Genomic DNA, 26,632 nt, shown 5'->3' with positions numbered 1-26,632 from the left:
TGAAAGATTCCGAAAACAGCAAATGTAATACTGCTATTGGAAGGCGACAAAAGAAACAGAAAGCCAGCAGGTGACCGGCGTAATCTCATAGTCAGTGATACAGCGTGCTAACAGACCCTTTGGCTCAACTTGCCCACACCAGTCCCATCTACACTAGTCCCACTTGCTCGTGTTTAGCCCACATCCCTCCAAATCTGACCTGTGCAACTGTTTCTTCAACGTTGGGATAGTCCCTGCCTCAACTATCTCCTCTGGCAGTTTGTTCTACACCCTCACCACCTTTATGTGAAAAAGTTACCCCTCAGATTCCTATTAAATCTTTTCCGATTCACCTAAAACCCATATCCTCTGGTCTTCGATTCACTACTCTGGGGCAAAAGATTCTGTGCATCGACCCGATCTATTCCTCTCATGAGGTGCTGTGAAGCAGCAGTTCTATTAATGTATGCCATCCCTGTATGACGACACAATAGGACTTCAGGGGTTGATGGTCATATATTAGCATCAACAGGCAATTTGTTAACCGGGGTAAAAGAATGGTAAAGGTTTAAGAAAGGACTGCAGATGCTGGAAAATCGAAGGTAGACAAAATTGCTGGAGAAACTCAGCGGGTGAGGCAGCATCTATGGAGCGAAGGAAATAGGCAACGTTTCAGGTCGAAACCCTTCTTCAGACTCACTTCCAGGCTATTAACCTGTGTGATGGTGCAAAGACCAGTACAGCACAGGAACAGGCCCTTCGGCACACAATGCTTCTGCCAAACAAGATCGACTCTTATGTACCTACTCGTAATCCATATCCCTCCATTCCCTGTATAATGCTGAGGCATCAGCTATATACAATCTATAATAATGCCCCAAGGGACCTTATATTATATGTCATTGGTGACAAAAGGTGCATGGGATAGTAAGTCATGATGGTGAGTCATCAAAAGATATAGACAATATAAATGTGACTATTGTAGTATAACAAGGGAACTGCAATGTGGCCCACATCGGCAGGAACTGCACTGCAGGATACAGAGAAAAACCTCATTTTGATTAATAGGGTTATTAGCAAGGGTGTCAAAGGTTATGGGGAGAAGGCAGGAGAATGGGGTTGAGAGGGAAAAATAAATCAGCCGTGATTGAATGGTAGTGGTCTCATGTGCCAAATGCCCCAATTCTGCTCCTCTGACATCATATTTGCAGAGGTCAGTGCTGCGTAGTATTCAAGAGCTGATGGCTGTTCAGGATCCTGTACATTCTTCGTAACAGTAGTAGCAACATTAGAACGGAGCCAGGGTGCTGTGGTGACTAAATGTTTTAAGATCCAGGATCCTCAAACACAAAAGTTGCCATAAAAGTCTGACGTAACAGAATAGAAGGGAATCAAGAACGAGAGGACATAGGTTTAAGGTGAGGGGGGAAAGATTTAAATAGGAACCAGAGGGGGAACTTTTTTTTTAAACCACAAGGGTGGTAAGTATATGGAACAAGCTGCTGGAGGATGTAGCTGAGGCAGGTATTATCACAACTTTAAAAACGTTTGGACAGGTGCACGGAAAGGATGGGTTTAGAGGGCCAAATGCAGGCAGGTGGACTGGTATAGTAGATGGGTCATATTGGAATGGCATGGGCAAGTTGGCCAAAGAGCCTGTTTACACACTGTATGACTCATTGGAAAGGTAAACTAAATTAATGCAAGATGGATGATGTCCAAAAGTGGTGAAGCTTAGCTGCAACTGTACACAATTTTATGGAACCTACAACGGAAGCATTGGTTTTAGTCTCTAAAGAAGGTTAATCTTAGAGATGTTGCAGAAAAAGATCACTAGACTGATCCCCGGAATGAATTTGCCTTTGGACGAAAGTGTGCAGACTGGGCCAATCATCTTGAGTTTGGAAGAGTGAAAGGTGATCTCCAACACATGCAAAATTCTCAAAGGACTTGACAAATAAATTCTGAAGGATATTTCCTCTCGTGGACAAGTCTAGAATCAGAAAGCAAATATTTCAAGATAAACAATCAGCCACTTAAAATGTCAAAGAATGAGAATTATCAGAACTATCTACCTCAAAAGCCATCTATATAAACAATTTGAGTTTCACGAAATCTAATAATTCGGAATTCAGAAGTAGAGTACCAAATGGCAACATGTTTTTCAAAGATGAAATCATACATTGCAATTGGTCACAAACATGGTGATGGCTAATTATGGCCCCAAATGATTAACAAATACCCCATTTATGCACATGCTTAACATAGAAACATAGAAATTAGGTGCAGGAGTAGGCCATTCGGCCCTTCGAGCCTGCACCGCCATTCAATATGATCATGGCTGATCATCCAATTTGCCTAAAATATAAAGGAATTGCTTCCATCACGAAAAACCAACAGCATCTTGTTCCACTCCATCTTGTCCCACTCCAGCTTTGCTGCCACATATGCAAAAGACAAATAGAGGAACAAAATAGCAGATACGAGGCATATAACTCAAATATTGGAAATAAAATAGAATACATAAAATGCTGGAATTACACTGTATTTGGTAATCTCCATGTACAAATTAACATTGGCTCAGATTATCTGCCAGCACTGATTGTGCTTGCTACTGACCTACAAAACATTCAAATTTACATTGGACAGATACCCAACATCAACCTGCTGCTCAGGATTGACCAACCCTCCATCGCAATCAGGGCCGATTGAACAAATCCTGTCACGTGGCACCAATGCAAGGAAATTGTAGTAGTTCCTCACAGAACTGAAGCATTTTCTCACAAAATCCAACTTAATGTCTCAGGTCAATGACTTTATCATAACTGGAAAAGTGTATTAAAAAAAACTAAGTGTCATACCAATTCTATTGTCCAGTCCTTCTGCACCGATAGTCCGGACACCTCACACACTCTGCATCACTTCAACAACTTGATCCCTTTGCTCCCATCGGCTCATCTTTACATGGATATCCAATCTAGTTACACTTCCGTTTCCCATCAGGAAGACTGCAATGCCCCGTTTCTTCCTAGAACAGAGACTCAACACATGTACCTTCCTCCACCTGGTGGAACTTGTCTTTCCCTCAGCAACTTCACCTTTGATTCCTCTCACTTCAAATCAAATTTCAGCTTTTTGTTAGCTATGTTGAACATTAATAAACATACCCTGGCACTCTTTCGCTGCTACATAGACAACTGCATTATGGCTGCATCCTGCACCCTTGCAGAAATTGACAACTTCAAGTTCCACCCTTGCTTCTAATTGATTAAGACCATCTCCGACACCTCTCACTGAAAAGCTCTTTTCAGATGACCATCATTATTGTGGTGCCAAACAAATGCATGAAAGGCGCCTTAATAACCAGTGTCGAGTGACTCAGCCATCCACTATCATGAAGTACTTCGAGAGCACTGCAGACAGGTTCGATTCACTGCAATTTGCCTACTGCTGTAACAGGTCCACAGCAGACACCATTCTATACTTAATCCCTAGAACAACTGGATAACAAGGACACACGTCAAACTCTGATTTATTGACTGTTTCTCCAGCCTCAACACTATAATTCCAACTAAACCCTCTCCAAACCCCTACACCTAGACTCAGCATATCTCTGCAACTGTATCTTGACTTCATGGCCCACACAGCACCTTGAGTGAGGAGACAACAAAACATCCTCCATGACAATTCTCAACAGCAGTACCATGCAAGGATGCTTTCTCAGCTCCTTACTATACTCCTTATGCACTCAACTGAATGGCCAAATCCTGCTGTAACTCCATTTATAAGTGACACCACCCCAGTGGCCCAAATCTCAAACAACAAACTATATTCTGCACTCTCCCTTTTGCTCTCTCTATTGGAGATTGAGAGCTTAGTAACATGATGTCAAGATAACAATCTCTCCCTCAATGTCAGCAAAATGAAGAAGCTGAACATAGACTATGGAAAGCAGGCAGGGGTACATGCCCCAATCTGCATCAATGGTGCTGCAGTGGAGATGGTCAAAAGCTTTAAGTCCCCTGGTTTAAATATTACCAACAATTACTCTGAACATGGCTGTGAGGTTTTGAGTCAGGACATATTTTAAATGAAGGGAAGGAGGAAGAGAAAACCTGCCAAGTGAAAGGGGGAGTGAAGAAAAATTTGTAAGCCTATTCATATTCTCCAGAGATGCAGCCTGACCCACTCCATCATTGTGTCTTTTTTTTTTTAATCAACATCTGCAACATCTACAATTTCACCCTGTCTTTGGAAAGTTGCGAAGATAACCAGGAACCATCTCACACCCAAGTCTCTCCCTTTTCTTTCCTCTCCCATCAGGCAGAAGATACAAAAGTTTGGAAGCATGTACCACCACTTCTTCCCTGTTTTTAGACACTCGAGCCGACCACTCATATGCTAATGATAAATTCCTAATCTCACAATCCACCTTGTTGCAGTCCTTGTGTTTTTTATTTATCTGCTATATTTGTCCCTCTATACTGTAAATGCAACACTACATTCTGCCCTGTTTTCATTCTCTTTTGGACCATCTGTTTTACTCTTACGCGGTACGCTTGTACTCCTGTATGGTATTTGCCCGAAAGGATGCAACTTGTCCTCAGTACACATGATAATAATAAAGCCATAGCAATAACTGAAAGCTCAGTGACAAGTGCAAATTCAGATGGTCAGTCATACAACCAGTGTTTTTATACTCGACCCAGCAAATCAGTTTCTAAGTTTCATAATGGGTCAGTGACAATTTTGTATTTAACAGTACCAGAGTGCATTCACTCTCCCAAACCAATCTTTACGATACAAGTTGGCCAAGACCTAAGGGTGCAAATTTGAATCGTTTACACTTAACCAGTACTGCCTTAGGTCGTCTAGATCGTTCTAAATCTAAACACAAATTCAGCCCAAGCCACTTGATTTAAAACAAATAAGATGTTGCAGAAAAATCGAACAATGCGGCCCGACTGTAAAGTAAGCTATTCTAGACTCTACGAACTAGACTCAACTTGAAACTGATGCAGAAACAATGGCCCAAACAGCCGATAGAACGCACTGATCGCCATCAAGTATGCTGTGTGCTCACCCAAGTGACTCAATTTAACTTCAGGTTTAAAAGCAGCCTGACAGCGCTCCCGTTGTACTACACCACAGATTTAGCCAAGACGCCGCATTCAAGTGTCGACGGTGAGATTTGGAAGCACAACCTTGTGATTCAGGTGGCATCATAAACAATCCTGGCGAGCGGCGGCACGGTGATGGTCGGGCCTGTCATTTAACATGGGTCACCGTCTATATCTCTCTATTTCACCCCCGTATCGTCTAGATTTGATGTATATATATATACACCTTTATATCTCTAAATCGCCGTCTATATTATATCTCTAAATCCGTCTTTATTTCTCTAAATCACCGTCTTTATCTCTCCTTATCACCGTCTATAGCTCTCGTTTCCCTCTCCCCCTGACTCTCGGTCTGAAGAATGGTCTCGACCCGAAACATCACCTGGTCCTTTTCCCTAGAGATGCTGTGTTTTTCCAGCACTTTGTATCTTTCTTCCATGTAAACATAGGCAGGGCGAGGGAGGGATGGGGAGGGGCAAGTGCGGCCAGCCCCTACCTTGTTTGGTTTTACTGTCCGGGGGCGGCGCCTTGCTGGGCCCTGCCGAGGCGGATCGTGCAGATTTCTTTTCCATATCTGGATTTTCCAGCATCAGCTTCCGACAGCTCAATGGGAACGACCGGGCTGGTTGTGCCAACCGATTTTCCACAGCGCATCGCGTTACTGGGCCTGACTTCAATCTTCATCATGGCGACCTCTGCATCGTGACCAGTCTGGAAAATGGCGAAAATGAAACAACAAGGAGCAGGGGCGGAGAGAGAAACGGAGTCGGAGGGGTGGGGGACGAACTGGGCTCCGAACAAGCCCTTGGAGGTTAGTAGACGGAGTCCAGTGGCTTCTGGTGACCCCCACCCCGCGCTCCTGAGGCAGGTAGGCAGGCGGCTCGACCGTCCCGATCCGATCCGATCCGATCCGATGCGATGCGACGCAACCCCTCACAGTGATGGCGACAAGTCGCCAACAAGCGCCCACAAGACGGATGCGCACCGCTTATATAGACTCAGCAAACCCGCGCCTGCGCCCTTTGCGCCTCCGGGCTGAGGCACCCTGGGAAATGTAGTCTTTCCCAACCCCCCCCCCCCCAACCAATCACAAACACAAAGGGGGGGTGGGGGGGGGGCTTGCAGATGCTGGGGTTGGCAAACTGATTGGATAGCGAGCCAAAACAAAAAAAAGCGTTTTTCACTGTACCTCGCTACACCTACACAATAATAATAAACCTAGCTCAGCGGTTTAGATGTGGCCCTTGTGGCTAAAGGGATCAGGGGGTATGGAGAGAAGGCAGGTACAGGATACTGAGTTGGATGATCAGCCATGATCATATTGAATGGCGGTGCAGGCTCAAAGGGCCGAATGGCCTACTCCTGCACCTATTTTCTATGTTTCTATGTCAGGCAACATCTCCGGAGGTAGACACAAAACGCTGGAGTAACTCAGCAGGACAGGCAGCAGCTCTGGAGTAAAGGAATAGGTGACGTTTCGGGTCGAGACCCTTCTTCAGATTTCATCTCCAGAGACCATGAATTGGTGACCTGAAGTTTACCACTTTGTGTCTCTGCTTTGGTTTCCAGAACTTTGTGTGTCTATCAGTGTTTCTAGCGCGTTGTGTCTCTTTTACTTGTTCCCAATGTTCCACCAAAGTTGGATGCCCAATATTCAACACATCCCCTCCTTTCTCTTTTTCCTGAAATACACAACCCCATTTCTCCCACTCTCCCATCCCACACTCCCTTTGCCCTCCGCACCCCGTCCCCTTCCACATAAATTTGGGTAGGTTTAGATTTATTATTGTCAGGTGTACGGTGGTAGTGAAAAGCTTGTATGCTATCCAATCTATTCAGATAATACTATACATAAATACAAGCAAACCAAAATGTAAGTAGAATAGGTCGAGCAAATGAAAATATACAGAGTACAGAATATAGTTCTCAGCATTAAAGTACACCAATTCCAGTGACAAAGCGCAATGTCCGCAATAGGGTTATTGATGAATCAGACAGTACCCTAGCTTATGGAAAGACCATTCAGAAGCATGATAACAAGGGAAGAAAATGTTCCTGAGTCTGGTGGTGTGTGCTTTCAGGCTTCTGTATCTTTTGCCTGGCAGGAGTGGAGAGAAGAAGGAATGACCAGGGTGGGACAAGACTTTAATTGTGTTGGCTGCTTTCCTGAGGCAGCATGAAGATGGAGTCATTGGTGATGAATCTAGTTTGGGTGATGGACTGGGCTACATCAACAACTCTCTGCAATTTTGTGTGGTCTTGGGCAGAGTTGTTCCCAAGGAGGCAACCTTTGCCCACCAGTCCCAGAATACACCCACATCTCACCTTCCCCCTCTCCTTCCCCCTATATCCCTCCCTATGGCTTTACATTTCACTTCTTTTCTCTCTTTATCTGATACACATCTTTTTCATCTCTAGATTTTGTCCACCCATCTGTAAGTCAAACCTCCTTCTCCTCGATCTATCTGTCACTTGCCAAGCCTTTGACCTGCCCGTACCCCTCTTCCAGCTTTATCCCAACTACAATCATATCCATGTCCTTTAGAGATGCTGCTTGACCCTCTGAGTTACCCCAGCATTTTTTTATTTACCTATGGCAAACAGCTCCCTTTGATCGTGTGTTACTTGTCATAGCCTCCTCTTATTTGCAAAATATTAGGAGTCAAATACTTGTTGCAAACAATGTTACCCAGCGACTGATTTACCATGGCCAAGATTGAATTGTACTCCAACTGGAGTTGTGTTATCCGGTCAGGGACCAGTACTGGAATTAGTTTAAATTGAGATTGGAATTCGAAAGGAATGTTTTCAAGAGTTAGATTTAGCTCTTCGGGCTAAAGGAATCAAGGGATATGGGGAGAAAGCAGGAACCGGGTATATTGAATGGCGGTGTTGGCTCGAATGGCCTACTCCTGCACCTAATTTTCTATGTCACCCATTCTTTCTATCCGGAGATGCTGCCTGAGCCATTGAGTTACTCCAGCACTTTGTATCAAAGTGTACCTATTATCATCAAAGATTATAGAGGAGCTCCTCTATAATCTTTGATTATCATGGCAATCCCACGTGACTTTCGTCTGCCCCGGAATCGGATTCGCGTCCCGGGTCGGGGTCAGCAGTAAGATGGCGGCCTGCAGGTTGCTGCGGTTGGTGGCAGCGGACTCTCGGGGTGTCACGGCTTTCCTTGTTTACCGGCGGAATCTCGCACCGCGCGTCGTGGTCAGGGCTCATTCCGGCAACGCCGAGCAAAAAGAAACACATTTCGGATTCGAGACTGTGGCCGAGTCGGAAAAAGCAGAGAGAGGTGCGAGTGCGGGGGGTTCGGGCTCCAGCGGGCAGGTCTTTGCTTGAGACCGGGAGATAACCTGAGCCGGTGCTGCCCTCCCCAACCATGCGATGTCATTGCGGGCTTGGGTGGTGTTGGCGGTTAATGTCAGTTGCGTGGTAATGTCCGTTCCTTTAGACAACTTAGGGGGCTCATTTTCAGCGGATCCAGACAATGGATGGAGCGAGAGCACAACTACGGGACACAGAGGAGACAGTAGGGGGGAAGCTTACTCAGGGGTGATTTATATAATTTTTTTACACAATATGTGACAATTTCATGTAGTTTGGTGACTTGGGTCACGAAACAGTAGAATAAAGCTCCTAGAAACATAGAAATTAGGTGCAGGAGTAGGCCATTCGGCCCTTCGAGCCTGCACCGCCATTCAATATGATCATGGCTGATCATCCAACTCAGTATCCCGTACCTGCCTTCTCTCCATACCCTCTGATCCCCTTAGCCACAAGGGCCACATCTAACTCCCTCTTAAATATAGCCAATGAACTGGCCTCGACTACCCTCTGTGGCAGGGAGTTCCAGAGATTCACCACTCTCTGTGTGAAAAAAGTTCTTCTCATCTCGGTTTTAAAGGATTTCCCCCTTATCCTTAAGCTGTGACCCCTTGTCCTGGACTTCCCCAACATCGGGAGCAATCTTCCTGCAATCCTCCTCGGCCCACAGCCTAGTTTACAAAAGAAAGAGGACATTTCAAATGATATAGAATGCGAAGCCTCCTCTTGGGAGCAGATGCGGCAGAGATGGAGAAACTGAGAGTGCGGGTTTTCTTGATTTCTTCCTGCCTCCCTTTTCTTTAATCTTGCAGTGTCACTCGTTGGTTCCAGCTGATATCTTGAAATCAGTGACAGAAGGCTAGGAGCAGACACACTGAAGACGATGTGTAACTTTGGGGAAGTAGGGAGATGGTTTGCAGATGGTGAATTTGAAAATAATGTTAATGTAAACCAATTTTAAGATGTATTTAGCTTGGTCTGGATGCACTGATTTTTTGACACGTTATGGCCAATTGTAATTTATTATGTTAGCTGAGTCATTGCTGAAATTAAAATATGGTTAGTTTCTCTTTCACTTGATTGTCGAATCTAGTCTTAAAAAATAATTTTAGGGTGAGCGTGAGAATTGGCGAAATGCGTGATTCTCACGCTCAATGCGTGTGAGTTGACAGCCCTGCTGAACACTTATCTTCCTCTGAACACTTCTGCCAAGGACTACAGGATCTTCCGGTTGCTAACCATTTTAACTCCCCTTCCCATTACCAGAGTGACCTTTCTGTCTTGGATCGCCTCCATAGCCAGAATGAGGCCACACCCAAATTGGAGGAACATAACCTCATATTTTGCTTCGGTAGCTTCAGACTGAAGAAGGGTCTCGACCCGAAATGTCACCCATTCCTTCTATCCAGAGATGCTGCCTGTCCCACTGTTCCCATTCATTTTGTGTCTATCTTCGGTTTGTGTCTATATTCGGTGGCCGATTAGGAAAGGGGGAGATGCAACGAGACCTGGGTGTCATGGTACACCAGTCATTAAAAGTAGGCATGCAGGTGCAGCAGGCAGTGAAGAAGGCGAATGGTATGTTAGCATTCATAGCAAAAGGATTTGAGTATAATAATAATAATAAATTTTATATTTAATGGGCGCCTTTCATACAAAATCTCAAGGACACCTTACATAGTAATCGGAATAAAAACATATAATCGGAGTAAAACAAGTAATTAAAGACATCACAATGACACAAATTAAAAACAGAATTCAATCCAAAAACAGAAAATCAAAAACACAGTGTGAAGAGAGAGCAGCGGCAACCAATTCGTGCCAGCGTCCACTCTCTCTTCACGGCAGCCATTCTGCCGTGAAGAGAGTATAGGAGCAGGGAGGTTCTACTGCAGTTGTACAGGGTCTTGGTGAGACCACACCTGGAGGATTGTGTACAGTTTTGGTCTCCTAATCTGAGGAAGGACATTCTTGCCATAGAGGGAGTACAGAGAAGGTTCACCAGACTGATTCCTGGGATGTCAGGACTTTCATATGAAGAAAGACTGGATAGACACGGTTTGTACTCGCTAGAATTTAGAAGATTGAGGGGGGATCTTATAGAAACTTACAAAATTCTTAAGGGGTTGGACAGGCTAGATGCAGGAAGATTGTTCCCGATGTTGGGGAAGTCCAGAACAAGGGGTCACAGTTTAACATAGAAACATAGAAATTAGGTGCAGGAGTAGGCCCTTCGAGCCTGCACCGCCATTCAATATGATCATGGCTGATCATCCAACTCAGTATCCCGTACCTGCCTTCTCTCCATACCCTCTGATCCCCTTAGCCACAAGGGCCACATCTAACTCCCTCTTAAATATAGCCAATGAACTGGCCTCGACTACCCTCTGTGGCTGAGAGTTCCAGAGATTCACCACTCTCTGTGTGAAAAAAGTTCTTCTCATCTCAGTTTTAAAGGATTTCCCCCTTATCCTTAAGCTGTGACCCCTTGTCCTGGACTTCCCCAACATCGGGAGCAATCTTCCTGCATCTAGCATAAGGGGGAAATCTTTTAGGACCGAGATGAGGAAAACATTTTTCACACAGAGAGTGGTGAATCTCTGGAATTCTCTGCCACAGAAGGTAGTTGAGGCCAGTTCATTGGCTATATTTAAGAGGGAGTTAGATGTGGCCCTTGTGGCTAAAGGGATCAGGGGGTATGGGGAGAAGGCAGGTACAGGATACTGAGTTGGATGATCAGCCATGATCATATTGAATGGCGGTGCAGGCTCAAAGGGCCGAATTGCCTACTCCTGCACCTATTTTCCATGTTTCTATGTTTCTAAACCAGCATCTACAGTTCCTTCCCACAACAAAGTAATGGGAGTGAATAAAAAAATTTGACAGACTCAAAGTAAATATTTACCCAGTTCAGGTAGAATGTATCATGTTGCTGAGTCAAGTGTGAATTAGTGACAGCTTCACCCAAAATCTTCCACTCTAGTATGAAGGCTGGATAGATAGTGACAATTATTAAAATTTAAATTACGTTTTCCAACTTAATGGAAACACTTGTAGAAATTAAGATGTTAAGATGTCTTCCCACTGGACAGGGTATTTGGGTGCCCTACTTTCTATTCCTTCCTTTGCCATTACCACCAAAATATGTTACATTATATATTTAATTGCTATTTGGTAACATCATTTTATGTATAATGGCTCCCAACTTTGACAATGCACTTCAAAGGAAAGTTTACTTCACTCAGCAGTTTGTTGCATTTCTTGCATATACATGCAAGTTTAGTCCTTTTGAGGCCACAGGGGGAAAATAAGGTTAGAAACACTACCAGATATGACCTTCACTATGAAATTTGTTTTATTTACAGTTTACAAAGTATTTGAAAATGTTGCTGAAAAATATGATGTAATGAACGACGCCATGAGCTTTGGCATTCACAGGTTGTGGAAAGACTCACTTCTTCATACAATGAATCCGCTACCTGGAACCAAATTACTTGATGTAGCTGGGGGGACAGGTACAGTAATTACTCAGAACTTTGCGCAATGTCTCTATTCTATTATTGTAATTTGAAGGTCCTGCAATTGGATTTTGGTTGTTTTCCCCCTTCTCCTGGTGCTGGCAATTATCTGTGAAGTGCCCTGTGGAGGTGATTCATGTTTATTTTCAGATAACGTTATCTAATTAGTATCTAATTTGCAGTGCATCTTTGTATTATCAGTGGAAACTGCAGCACTGGGGGAAACCCACGCTGTCATGGAGAAAGTGTGCAATGTATTGTGTATTATTATTACCTATTGAGTAGCTGCAGAGGATGGCACAGTGGTGCAGCAATAGAGGTGCCGCCTTACATCACCAGAGACCCAGGTTCGATCCTGACTACGGGTGCTGTCTGTATAGAGTTTGTATATTCTCAATGTGATCGCGTGGGTTTTCTCCGGGTGCTCCGGTTTCCTCCCACATTCCAAAGACATGCAGGTTAATTGGCTTCTGTAAACTGTCCCTAGTGTGTAGGATAGTGTTAGCGTAAGGGGGTGAATGTTGGTTGGCGCGGACTCAATGAGCCTAAGGGCCTGTTTCCACGTTGTATCTCGAAAGCCTAAAGTCCGAGGGAATGCATGTTACTTGTAAGAATTCTAGGAAACATTTTTCCTTTTTGCCTTCTCATTTTGCATGATTTTGCAGTTATTCTTCATTCTGCAGTGCCTTGTCCAATTTATAATAGTTTCATGGACTTAACCTTGTATAATAATATTTTCCGAGCTCTACCATGCCTTCCACTGAGGTCTTCAATTTCAGCAGGGGATACTATTTAGGACAAAGCATTTTTTCCCTTCCCATTCCCCCATCGCAAATAAACTGCAGTCAACTGAGATCAGCGATGGCTGGTGTATAGTTGCTCCAATTTTGTCCAGCCAACATCTCAGGCCCGCTGAGGGGCATCAAACCACATTCACTATATTGACTCAAGAACTAATAACGTTTATTTTTTGCTTTTCTTTTCCCCCCAAGGCAGATTGATTTAAGCTGGCAATAGTGTTTTCAAATAATACAGTCCACTTTGAAGCTGTTAGACCAGGATTCTAGCTATTTTTATTGATGATTGTCACCAGGGTAAGAAGCTTCTTGGCATGCTACATAAAGGATAATGAGGTATTGAAAATCAGCAGAACCCTAAGGACTAGTTCTCCAGCAAGTCAGCATATTAGGAAGAGAAATTAATAAATGCGATATAAATGAGAATTACCTACAACTTTAGATTGGGGTCAAGTAACTTCGTAGGTTGGCTGATCTACCTTTCCCTCTCAACCACATTCTACTGCCTTCTCCCCATAATCCCTGACACCCGTACCGATCAAAAATCTGTCAATCTCCGCCGTAAAAATATCCATTGACCCGGCCTCCACAGCCATCTGTGGCAATGAATTCCACAGATTCACCGCCCTCTGGCGAAAGAAATACCTCCTCATCTCCTTTCTAAAGGTGTGTCATTTTATTCTGAGGCTATGGCCTCTAGTTCTAGACTCTCCCACTAGTGGAACTCTTCCCATTCCTATGATATTTTACATTCTTATTGACAATTGCTTTAGCTAGTTATGTTAGTTAATTGATGATAAATCCTACAGTAGTGTGAAAGCATCTCATCACTCTCCTCAGTAAGGCAATTTGTGAATTGAAAATATATTTGGGTAATCAGATTAGCTGTTGGGCAGACTCTTTCTGAAGAACTGTTAGGTTGGATCTTTAAGAAGAGCTGTTTCTCATTGAGTTAACTGCTTTTCCTTATCTGTTTTCTTCATGTGCGAACCCGAAGAGTACCAGGAAACTACTTAGTCCGGGTACATCACTGGTGAACCCACATCAGTCTGCTTTGCTGAAAGCACATCAGTTCAGCAAGCAGCATTGGACAGCTGTCAGGAATGGCTGATATTTAACAATCCTCATCCAGTTACCTTGCTGTGACCTTATTACTGTGGTGTGTTCATTTAACCCTGCATGGTTTGAAGATTGAATCTGACAAATTTTTTGGCCTGAACAGCTGTACCTCAGAGGGACTGTGCTTTATAGCTTAACACATAGAAACATAGAAAATAGGTGCAGGAGTAGGCCATTCGGCCCTTCGAGCCTGCACCGCCATTCAATATGATCATGGCTGATCATCCAACTCAGTATCCTGTACCTGCCTTCTCTCCATATCCCCTGATCCCTTTAGCCACAAGGGCCACATCTAACTCCCTCTTAAATGTAGCCAATGAACTGGCCTCAACTACATTCTGTGGCAGAGAATTCCAGAGATTCACCACTCTCTGTGTGAATTTTTTTTTCCTCATAAACATAAGGAGGGTTCCAGGAGATCCAAAATTGCTCTGTATTTCTTCAGGAGATATCGCCTTCAGGTTTATGGATTATGTAAAATCACAACAGGAAAGACAGAATCGGCAAGCAATGAAACTTTACCAGAGTCCTTCGTGGCAACAAATCAACGATGCTTATGAACAGCAGATGGAATCGAACTCAGATTTGCAATCAATGGCAGTAATCTGTGATGTTAATAAGGAAATGTTAAAGGTTGGAAAGAAAAAGGCAGAACGGTTGAACTATACCGAAGGTAATCTAAACTTAAACCTGACCTTTTTTTTGATATTGACAATTTTGATATTGTGTCTGAATGTTCTTTCTTGTTCTCTGATTGTTTGTTGCTTGCAGGCTTGTCCTGGGTTGTAGGAAATGCTGAGGAGCTACCATTTGACGATGACAAGTTTGACGTTTATACAATTGCCTTTGGAATTAGAAATGTTACGCACATTGATCATGTGAGTACCTACAGAGGATCAACTGCGACCGAGTTGTGATCAAATCTGAGGTGAAAACTTCCCTTTGCCCCTTTCGTATATTCATTCACCAATTCAATCAATGAAAATATTGTATACTATTTTGGAGATATGTTCATAAGTGATAGGAGCAGAATTAGGCCATTCAGCCCATCAAGTCTACTCCGCCATTCAATCATGGCTGATCTATCTCTCCCTCCTAATCCCATTCTACTGCCTTCTCTCCAAAACGCCTGACACCTGTACTAATCGATAATCTATCTATCTCTGCCTTAAAAATATCCATTGACGGCCACCACGACCTTCGGTGGCAATTAATTCCACAGATTCACCACCCTCTGACTAAAGAAGTTCCACCTCATCTCCTTCCTAATGGAACATCCTATAATTGTGAGGCTTTGACCTCTGGTCCTAAACTTTCCCATTAGTGGAAACATCCTCTCCACATGAAATGCAAGAGAGGATGAAATGCAATGCATTTGAGCCAATATGTTTATTTCTTCCTTTGGAAATAATGTCTCCTAGCTCTTTCATCCCAACCCAATGATGCAGCAGAGTGTCCACAGAGGGACATCTAACACTTAATGTTTTTCCATTATCAGGTGTTGCAGGAGGCCTATCGGGTTTTGAAGCCGGGTGGAAGGTTTCTCTGTTTGGAATTCAGCAAAGTACAGAATCCAATCGTTTCCAGGTAGTTATAGCTTATTAGTATTAATGAAGGAGAAAATAACTGCTAAAATGAACTGCGTAACTTTCACTGCTAGAAATCTGTGCTGGATCTACTGAATGGTCTGCCAGCATCTGTGGAAAGAGAAGCAGTTGCTGGAGTTACTCAGCAGCTCAGGCAGAATCTCTGGAGGATGTGGATAGGTGACGTTTTGGATCGGGACCTTTTCCAAGAAGACATTCTTGTGTTTCCATCTTAATTTTGAGATTAATGGGCCTTCAGGCTTATGTCAGAACTGGTCAGTTCTAGATGCAACTAACTCGCGCTTCCTCTCATCAGAGATACTATCTGATCTGCTGAGTACCTATAGCTCTGTCTGTTCTGTAACTCAGTCCCGGTATTTGTATTGACTCTTTACAGCCCTCCCCCACCCCATTTTTACTGCTCCCGGCAGGTCAGTTGTGATTTACTATTATTTTTCAGTCTTTTTCAAGATTGTATTAATAGCATTTGCATCACCAGGACTATCTTGGATTCCATCATTTTTCAAATGTTGCACCTGTCGATTTTGGAACTTAATTAACTTTATGATTGTACCTGTTTTCTTTTGCCCAGGCTTTACAATTTGTACAGCTTTCAAGTGATTCCTGTACTTGGGGAAGTAATTGCTGCTGACTGGAAATCCTACCAGTACTTGGTAGAAAGTATTCAGCGTTTTCCTGATCAGGTAACGTTACCATTTAGTATTTTTTTTAATGGCTACTGCATCTGGATTAGCTGGGCAAGTGGGCCAAGGAATGGCTAATGGAGTTGTGTGTGTAAGTGCAAGGTATAGCATTTGAGAAGTCAAACCAGGGCAGGACCTCACAGTGAACAGCTGGGCTCTGGAGAGCGTTGGAGAACACGGGGAACTAGGAGCGCATGGTTCCTGAAAGTGGCATCACAGGTAATCTAACAAAACAAGTTCAATGTTTTCCTTATATCTCTCACTTTTTGCCAGTGCCATGTGTGAAAATGGCACGTGGGCTTGGTAGGGTGGTGAAGAAGGCTTTCGGTGCAATGGCCTTCGTCAGTCAGGGAATTGAGTACCGAAGTTGGGACGTTATGTTACAGTTGAACAAAATATCGGTGACGCCACACTTGGAGTATTGTTTTCAGATTTGGTCACCTGGCTATAGGAAAGATGCCATTAAACTTGAAAGCGTGCAGAGATGATTTGTGAGGATGTTGCCAGGATTTGAGGACTTGAACCATAGGGAGAGGTTGGGCAGTTTAGGACTTTAATCCTTAAAGCACAGGAGGCTGAGATGTAATCTTACAGCAATGTACAAAATCATGAGAATAGATAAGGTGAATGCACAGTTTTTTCCGCCCAAGGTAGGGTAATCAAGAACTAGAGATCATAGGTTTAAGGTGAGGGGGGAAAGACTTAATAGGAACCTGAGTAGAAACCTTTTCAGTAAGAGGGTGGTGGGTCTATGGAACAAGTTGCCAGAGGAACTAATTGAGGCATGTACAATAACATTTAAAAGAAATTTGGATATGTCACAAAGTGCTGGGGTAACTCCGCGGTACCTCAGACAGCATCTCTGGAGACCACAGACAGGAGATGTTTTGGTCGAGATCCTTATGCAGACTCAAGGTATCACGTCGAGACCCTTCTCCAGAGATGCTGTCTGACCTGCTCATTTACTCCAGCACTTTGTGTACTAACCAGCATCCACAATTCTTTGATTCTACATTTTGTTAGGTACATGTATACAAAATGTTTAGAGGGATATGGGGCAAATGGGATTCGCTTAGTCAACGTGGATGAGTTGGGCCGAAGGGCCTGTTTCTGTACTCTGACTCATTTCATCCTGAAATACTCTCAAACTTTCCTTTCCAGTTTATGCAGTCCATCATAAAACCAATGACTATTCGACACATCTGGCGCTTTTTTGTCGTCTTTATTAATACTGAACAATTTTCTTGCATTTCTTGCAGCTATCGTGTCACCAGCTAACTTTTGTAACTGGATGTGCGTTTTATTTTTCCTTTGAACTAAAGCGAATGTGATATGAGACACTGGGTTTGCTTTCACTTGCATCTTTTAATTTCCAGGAGGAGTTCAAGGCAATGATTGAGGATGCTGGATTTTACAAGGTGGAATACAAGAACTTGACCATGGGGATTGTCGCTGTTCACTCGGGATTTAAGCTCTGAATTTGAAGTGACTGAAAGAAAATCAAGATGCACCATCACATAGCACAATGCTTGGTGCAGAACTAGTTACAGATAAGTTTCAGTGAGGTAATTATTTATAAGCAGTCAAACAATTGGTGGTAAAATCTAACAAGGTTATACTGCAACATTGTTTAATTGTACTCCCCTTGTTGTGTACTCTAATGGTGCAGGTACATGTTACCTGCTCTAGGGTTTGTGGTTTTCCTCCATGAGGATGTGCTTTCTGGTATCACCAGTAATCGGTTCAAAATGCCTGAGGCATGAAGAGACATTTGACACAGAGACCCAAGCTTTGGAAACAGTCAGATTGCTATTAAAACTGACATCCAAGTTCAGAAACATTTTAATATCGAGGATTCCAGCAATTAAAAAGTTGAATGACACATTTATTTTGCACAAGTACACCTTAAAGTTGTTTATCAATGCCTGCAGGATCTGTGAAAGCAAGTATCTATCATTTTGCTTTCTCCGCATCTGGCATCCTAAATTATACAATCAAATTAAGACACCAAGATTCTTATTAACACTGTTTAACCTGACCGTCTGAGAAGATGGAGGATGGTCTTCATTTCCATGCGTCTTGAGAAGGAGACTGCCATTAACACAAAACTTACATGCTTATAATTTACAAAACCAACCTTGGTGGTATAACTAGCAATGATAATGGGTCAGTCACTCCTTTTAAATTTAGTCATACCTCTGTGTGTGTGTGTGTGCTCTTAGTCAAATTGCATCTTTCATGACGTTATATACGAGGTTTTTGTCATGTAGTATTGACTGAAAATATTTATACAATTTCTTGGTCGGAAGTGTTTTGATTTGATTTTAATGACTTGGGTACGTTCTTGGAATGGTGTGAGATCTCTTTTGCAGTCTCACTCGACCTCTCCAAACTGAACTGTTGATCCTCTGAGTGCTTCTGATGCTGCTAATGCCCCGCAGGGTCTCATAGATGTATTGTGTGATGCTGATTTATCTGTCCAAAGCAAGTGATAGTTCCATGATTCATGGTTGAATAAGTCATCACAATATGAATCAGAAGTTTCTCATCACGTAACTAATGTTATCGTGGACTGTCTTATCTGCAGAGACTTGGATCAATACTGGTTTCCTCACCATTCGATGGAGGTCCAGTCTAATGGGTGTGTTTTAAACCAGCAGATGGTGTCTTGAGCATGCATGTAGAGGTTGACCATGTCTGCAAAGTATATTACCTGGAGAGGGCATGTAATTGAAGACCAAAGATGGATCCTGAGTGTGGATGCAAATCCATAAGCTCCATACTTTTGTTAATTCTCTATTCCATTTCAAGACACTACCACCATTGACGACCTTAGATAACACAAAATGCTGGAGTGACTCAGCGGATCAGCCAACATCTCAGGAGAAAAATAATAGGTGACATTTCCGAGTCATAAGAAGGGTTCCGACCTGAAATAGCACCTATCCTTTTCTCCAGTGGTGCTGCCTGACCCTCTGAGTTACTCCATATTTTTGTGTCTAAATTTGCAGTACCTACCTACACATTGACGACCTGGGGTCAATTTTGTATGACCAGCATTAGTTAATTACAGTCAATTTGGTAATCCTCCCATTAATGCAGCAGCGGATATTTGCAGGTTTGACATGGTCTCAAATCATTCTCTAGCACAATCTTTGTGACAGATTGTTGACAATTTGTTGATATCAATCAACTTTGACCCTGTTCTTCATGAGGAACGCTGTCCATATTTAAGTGTAATATTTGCAAATATATTAGCAATTTTATGAAAATTTTTACCGATTAAATCTGTTAAACAATAGTTTTCTATAATAAGCGTCTTCCTTAATCAAAGGTTTTTATGGCAACACAATCAATATGATACACAATTGTTTACATGATGACTGCTAAACATCTGAATGGCAAAACATTAAAAATATTCAAAGCCACAATTGAAAAGTTGCCAAATTGGTTAAAGTATGTAACAACAATCTCTTCATGATAGATTGCAGGCGCATTCTGAATTTCAGAATGTTGAGGGATATAAAGAAGATAATTACAGCTAAACTGGAGCTGGTAGAACTCTTTATTGTAAAACCATTCCGGATGTCAGTCTTCAGGAGATGCTTGCTCATGTTCAATAGTAATTGTCGCTCCTGTAAGCTGATCTCTGGCCTTTGCATTCCAGAGCTGACTTGATCCCCAATGTACAATAGCGACTTGGGATAGAATTTCTGTTCATATGAAATGGATATTGTGTCTTTGTCACTTTCCCTTCATACCTGCTTTACCGGTTTTTCACTGGAATGTACAGTTTACACTTCAGTAAAACAATGTCACCGAATTTTTTTAAACAGTAAGTGCCAATAATAGTGGATACATTTAATTCTGCACAAAACTTGATAATATATTGTAGAATATTGAAAATGCTACACTGCTCAATATTAGGTCGAAACAAAGAACTGCAGATGCTGGTTTATACAAAAGTGCAGGAGCAACTCAGTGGGTCAGGTAACATCTCTCGAGAAAAATAATGGGTGACATTTCAGGTTGGAACCCTTCTTTTGAAGACACTCTGGGTTACTCCAGCACTCTGTGTCTACTTCTCAATATTAGCCATTATTTTTTTGCTTAGTTTAGAGATACAGCATGGAAACAGACCCTTCGGTCTACCGAGTCCGCACTGACCAGCGGACCCTGCACACTAACACTATCCTACACACACTAGAGACAATTAACTATTTTTACCAAGCCAGTTAGTCTATAAACTTGTACGTCTTTGGAATGTGGGAGAAAACTGGAACTCATACAAACCTCATTCGGACAATAACCAAAGTCAGGATTGAACCCAGTTCTCTTGATGTTGTGAGGCAGCAATTCTAGACCCTCCTACAAACTGATTATGGGGGGGAGTGGGGAAACTACAATTGGGATGTATCTGAGCAAATTATTTAACATGAAATCAAAAAAAGCTGAATAGAGTTTGAAGGGTTCCGACTTGAAACGTCAGCAATCTGCAGTTCCTTCCGACACAGAATCTAGTAATTGTGTTTAACAGATAATGTTTAGTGGCTAGAATCAAAAGTTATCTGATTGCTTTTCCTCATTAATTTATTTGACCTGTAATTACCTCAAGCATTAGATAGACACAAAAAGCCTGAGTAACTCAACGGGACAGGCAGCATCTCTGGAGGAGAAGGAATGGGTGACGTTTCGGGTCGAGACCCTTCTTCAGACTGCTATAAAGGTCTCGACCCAAAACGTCACCCATTCCTTCTCTCCAGAGATGTTGCCTGGCCCGCTGAGTTACTCCAACTGCAGTTCCTTCCTACACATTACCTCAAGCCTATCAGGTTGTTAGACCCATTCAGAGGATAATAAAAAGCCAATCATGTTAATGAGGGTGGAGCTGCAGATAGCACAGAGCAGGCAAGGATGGCAGGCTGTTCTTAAGCAAATCACTGAATCAGAAGCTTGTTTAACGATACAAGTTTAATTTTTCGATGCATTATTAGTTTGATCACCAGTATGGACTCCACCCTTCCTGAGGTCACCTGTTGCCGGCCCCTTTTTGTCCTAGCCATCTGTCTTTCAGTCGGAAATGGTTCCAACCCGAAATGCCGCCTATTCCTTCTCTCCAGAGATGCTGCCTGACCCGATGAGTTACTCCAGCATTTTGTGTCTATCTTCGGTATAAACCAGCATCTGCAGTTCCTTCCTAGCAATACAGCTCTGCTTGGTCTAATGGTTTTGGTAACATTGGAATTCCTTACTTTATACTTTGGATTCATTTTATTCAGGTGTGCTTCCTACCATATTGCTTTAAAAAAAATCTTCTTTTGTGGATTGTAGATGACATTCAAGAAACGTGAAAATGTCTCATTCAACCCACTTGGGTTGTTTGATTAACATTGACAGTGGAGTCTTAACAATAACCAATTCCACAATAGAAGCTGATATGCTTTTATGCCCACTGAAATAAGAGACATCTGAATATGCAGCAGGTCAAGTTACACTCCAAATGGGATATGACTAGCTGTAACTGGTGGAACTTTTACATTTTGAAGAGCAATAGCAAAGGTAACTTTAGGAATAGATAATTTGTGCATATAATGGAATAATGCACTTTAATATGCGAGTTTGGTATTCCGACTGTGCATGCCCAGGTCATAGGTCACTGGAGGGAAACGTTCTCGGCAGCTGACCTGCGTTTCATCTGTAGTCAGGATCGAACCGGGTCTCTGGCGCTGCAAGCACGGTTGAATTGCTTCTGGAGTTAGCGACACTATTTCTCCCTTCTCCACTGTCACTGCTGAGATTTCTGCATGGACCAATCTAATGAATCACGGTCTGGTCCCCCTCAGCCTGGGTGTATGGGTTCCATTCTCACTGGTTGCCCTCCCGTGTTATACAGGGGCGAACCACACACCCCTCTCCTGCATAACCCCAGGGGGCAGATTTGTGAGCGGAGTCTCCCTACCATCCCCTCCCGAGTGTCCCATCCCGGTCTGGGGGTGGCCGTGGACTGACGGGACACCGGCCCGGAGCAGCGGCGGGCAGCCCCAAGCTTACAGAAGAAGCGCTAATTCCAGCTCAACTATGTTCCAACTCCCAAGGAACCCGTTCCCCGACGGGCCGGGGACCGTCCGCTGCACCTCTCGCCTTATCCAGTGGCTGTTGGTTAACCCCCTCGGTGCCGGCGAAAGCCGAGCACCAGTCATCAACGGGAATACACACAAAATGCTGCAGTAAATCAGCGGGTCAGGCAACATCTCTGGAGAAGGGGTTCAAGAAGGAACTGCAGATGCTGGAAGATCGAAGGTACACAAAAATGCTGGAGAAACTCAGCGGGTGCAGCAGCATCTATGGAGCGAAGGAAATAGGTGACGTTTCGGGCCGAAACCCTTCTTCAGAAGGGTCTCGACCCGAAACGTCACCCATTCCTTTTCTCCAAAGATGTTGGGTACAATTAGTTATAACACGATTTTGACCGTGAACTGGCGACCAACTTAAAGGTTACTTGATGGGCCGAGAAAAAGCAGTATTGGGGCAAAAATAATCTCTGCAGCCTCTTACAATACCACAATAATTTTCTAAAGAACACACTGCTACATTAGTGATGGCCATTAAAATCGACACGCAGTCGTTTCTATTGACACATATGCAAGGATACGCTATTAAACAAACAATGTAACATTGCAGCCTTTTGTAATAATAAAAATAACATTGTATCTATAAAAAAGTCCGTTGTTTTTGAAAGCCCTGCGGGATAGAAAACGATTTGTGAATCTGAAAGTCTAGATTTTATAACTCAAATTTATATAATGTGGAGTTTCTCATGAACTATAACTACCGCGTTGTTGCAGAACTGCCTGCAGCTCGATTTGTACTGACGCAAAACAATATTGACGAAGAATGACCAATTATTAACTAACTTACATTAGAGTACACCAAATCAGTTGATATATTTAGATTGAGTAGCCTCAGTGGTAAGTGCACAAATCCAAGTAGTCTGTAAACATATATTAAAATGTTCTAAATATAAAAATTACACGTGTAGCCATTGTAAGCAGTTTTTTTAAAATCTTCATATGCAGTCGTAGAATTGCAATTTCTAGAAATTACATTCGTGAAACCACACATTCAAACAAGCTTTTTCATACCTTGATTGCGAAGATAAAAATTTCTCGTCATTCTTGAATCATTACCGAAGATAACTGTGTTTCTGAAGGTAACAGCCAGAGTGCACGCTGAACCTCCATGAAACTAAGTCTTCCCTGGTACATCACTACCACTTCAAGGCAATTCAGGATGAACAAAACTCAGGAGTTTAGCAGAGGTACAGTTTGTATTTCGGGTTGAACTCCATGTTCATCACTAATCATTCGCCGACAACACTCTGGGTTGAAATACGGATGAGTAACCCCAAAGCTCATCTAATAAGCTACAGACTACTACAGCTGTGGAATTTGAATTCCGATCATTAAATAATTTGCAGTTTAGTTTGGGAGTAACTCAGCGAGCAGGCAGCACTTTGTGTTTGTCTTGGTATAAACCAGTATCTTAAGTCCCCTCCCCTCTTCTTTCAGTCCGAAGAAAGCTTCCGGCTTGAAACGTCACCCATTCTTTTTATCTAGAGATGCTGACTGACTCGTTGAGTTACTCCTCCAGCACTTTAGTTTAGATACAGCATGGAAACTCGGCCCACCCAGTCACACTAGTTCGATGTTATCTCACTTTCTCATCCACACCCTACACACCACGTGCAATTTACAGAGGCCAATTATCCTACAAACCCGCACCTCTTTGTGACGTGGGAAGAAACCCATACGGTCACAGGGGGGAACGTGCAAACTCCAGATGGACAGCACCCGAGGTCAGGGTCGATCGCGAGTCTCTGGTGGTATGAGACAATGGCTCCACCAGCCCCGCCACTGTGCCGTTTCTTCTCAAAAAAAGACCATTGACGGCCATAAAATTACTAAATTGTGTACAAGTCTCTCTGGTTCATTAATACTCTTCAGGGGAGGAAATGCGCTGTTCCGACCCGGTCTAGTCATAACCATTATGTTGCCAAACCAGACCGTCCACCTCGTGTTAAATGAATTTGGACACTAAAGTAATTCTCCACCCAAGCAAGTTTGTAAAGGCCTCCACAAAACATGGGAGCTGGTGAGAGCCAGACTAGTCAAGCTTGATCCTGATAAACACGCTGAGCATCATTACGAATGACATGCTGAACTACTCCCTCCCCCTCAGAATCCCTGCGCACATTCCACTAATTACCACTGACCATCGGCTGATGAACCTATGCTCCATGTGCTTCCCACGGAAGAAATACTGAAAGTTGCAGAGTCACAGTTTGTATTTCGGGTTGAACTCCATGGTCATCAGCAATATTTTGGTTTGGCAGTTTGCAAAAGGTGGCATGTGAACCTTGTATGGGGTAGAGTGATTTGAGCTTGCCCTCACCCATTCACAGGATTCAGGGGCGTCTCTACACCAGTCGCCCTCCATTTTGTGCCACTACACTTCCGAACTAGAAAGATCCAGCAGCAGCAGCTCAAAACTAAGCAGTGTAGACCAACAGCAGCATTGTAAACGTTTTTCACGCAGAGAGCGGTGAATCTCTGGAATTCTCTGCCACAGAAGGTAGTTGAGGCCAGTTCATTGGCTATATTTAAGAGGGAGTTAGATGTGGCCAAGGGGATCAGGGGGTATGGAGAGAAGGCAGGTACGGGATACTGAGTTGGATGATCAGCCATGATCATATTGACTCAAAGGGCCGAATGGCCTACTCCTGCACCTATTTTCTATGTAATATACCAGGATTTAAATGCTTAATATAATCTTTCACTCCACTATTACAATGGGAATCAAACATAGTTAAAAGTGCGTAAAGGTATGCTTGTAGCTGCATATCTAGAAAGTGAGCCAAAGCCACAGCACAGAACCACACGTATCGAGCAGCATACAATTGACAAGAGCTAAGTGAACTACATTGCAGCTTTGTTAATTCTAGTCATGAATGGGAGGTGATACCCATGTCCAAAAAATATGAGTGCAACACAAGATGATTCAGTCACCACCTTCACCCAGATGAACAAGCACATGATCCATCTTGACCCCCCCTCCCCAAAAATAACCCTCCTCTCTAAAGCCAGTCCAGCAGCTAATTTGCTAAAATGTGACACGGTGAAATAGCTGAGAGCATTGGATACAATTCCAGTCGTAGTATTCCAGCCTCACTGCAGCCAAGCTGCGGCTGAACAAGCACAACCCTTGAAATGTGGAAATTGTCCAGGTATATTCTGTCCATAAAAAGGACAAATCCAATTTGTCCACTGTCAACCATCAGCAAAGTGATTGATCATCGATTGTGCTATGAAGTGGCCCTTACCAATAACCTATCCTCAAAAATAAGGCTTGAGCTTTGCCCATTCTGCTGGGTTCCAGATCCCTTCACAGCCTAGTCCAACAAAGAATCAAAATATCTCCTAACTCTGACAGTGATGGAGCATCAGTAGTGATGACATCACAGCTGAATTTGATTGTGGCACCAAGGAGCCCTGGATGTGGGTGTTCGAGATCAGTCATACTAGCTCCAATCCATTCATGTTTCAAAGATTTCCTTCCAACATAAGGCCAGAAGTTTTATATTTATGTTAATATAATATTAAATGTAAGAATATTTACTAAATGATTGTACAAACATTTTAATTCCATTCACAACTTCTCAGAAAATGCTTGCACTGCACCAAATTCTGAACAATTGAGACATGGGGCATTAAGTAACAAGTAATCTTTACATGACTAAGTGGTTTGATAATAAACACATCCAGTTAGAGGCTATTCTCACATATCCTTAATACTCAAAGAAACTCAATTGAACCAGCCACTACACTGCTGCTAAGTTTGTCAGAGGAAGAGCAACTCTGCAGTCTTTCCAGCCCACACAGCACAAACCAGGATTGCGAGGCATGCTCATTTGCCTTGGCTGAGAAACATTTAAACATTTAAGTTTGACACTATAATGAGTCTGCTTGATGGGTTCCCTATTGACTACAGCAAACAATCAAATCGCAACCTGATACGCAAAAGCTTCAAAGCATGCTCAAAAACCAAATTTAAACGCTTCAATAAAGGCCACTTTAAAAACACCCCAAAAACTCTCTCTAGTGCCAAGAACAGCAAACATATGGGCATACCACCATCTGCAGGTTCCTTCCAAGTCAGAAACCTTCCAGACTTCAACATTTTGTTGGCATTTCATTGTTGCTATTCTTAATTACAGAACTGCTTACCCAACGACTGGAAATTCTTCACCCAAAGAATGGTTGGGCATTTCAGGAAAATGGCTCTACCACTACCTATCAAGGCAATAACATCTGGGTCTTGCTAATGAGGTCCACATCCTCATAAATAAAATAATAATCAGCCAGCAGAGAGCTGGTTCATGTGCAAATGTGAGGACAGACAATAAAAAACAAAAAT

General features: G+C 43.0%; 2 protein-coding genes across 2 annotated transcripts in view; one reads left to right on the top strand and one right to left on the bottom strand.

The window, feature by feature from the left end:
• Window positions 1–6,069, bottom strand: part of rnf10 (ring finger protein 10) — a 33,757-nt gene extending 27,688 nt beyond the window's left edge. Inside the window, exon 1 of the mRNA XM_033043663.1 lies at window positions 5,596–6,069. Coding sequence (XP_032899554.1) covers window positions 5,596–5,689 — 94 coding nt within the window. The 5' untranslated portion in view covers window positions 5,690–6,069. The remainder of the gene's footprint in view (window positions 1–5,595) is intronic.
• Window positions 6,070–8,203: 2,134 nt separating this feature from the next.
• Window positions 8,204–19,600, top strand: coq5 (coenzyme Q5, methyltransferase). The gene is made up of 7 exons (XM_033043662.1): window positions 8,204–8,403; window positions 11,801–11,950; window positions 14,315–14,542; window positions 14,641–14,747; window positions 15,368–15,456; window positions 16,048–16,159; window positions 17,536–19,600. Exons 1-7 carry the CDS (start codon window positions 8,223–8,225, stop codon window positions 17,635–17,637), a joined length of 969 nt encoding a protein of 322 aa, XP_032899553.1. The 5' UTR covers window positions 8,204–8,222; the 3' UTR covers window positions 17,638–19,600.
• Window positions 19,601–26,632: the final 7,032 nt, after the last annotated feature.

This window comes from Amblyraja radiata, chromosome 25 (assembly GCF_010909765.2).
Source record: "Amblyraja radiata isolate CabotCenter1 chromosome 25, sAmbRad1.1.pri, whole genome shotgun sequence".
NCBI lineage: Eukaryota > Metazoa > Chordata > Chondrichthyes > Rajiformes > Rajidae > Amblyraja > Amblyraja radiata.
The sequence above is the reverse complement of the archived record's forward strand: the minus strand, read 5'-3'. Positions and strand labels throughout refer to the sequence as shown.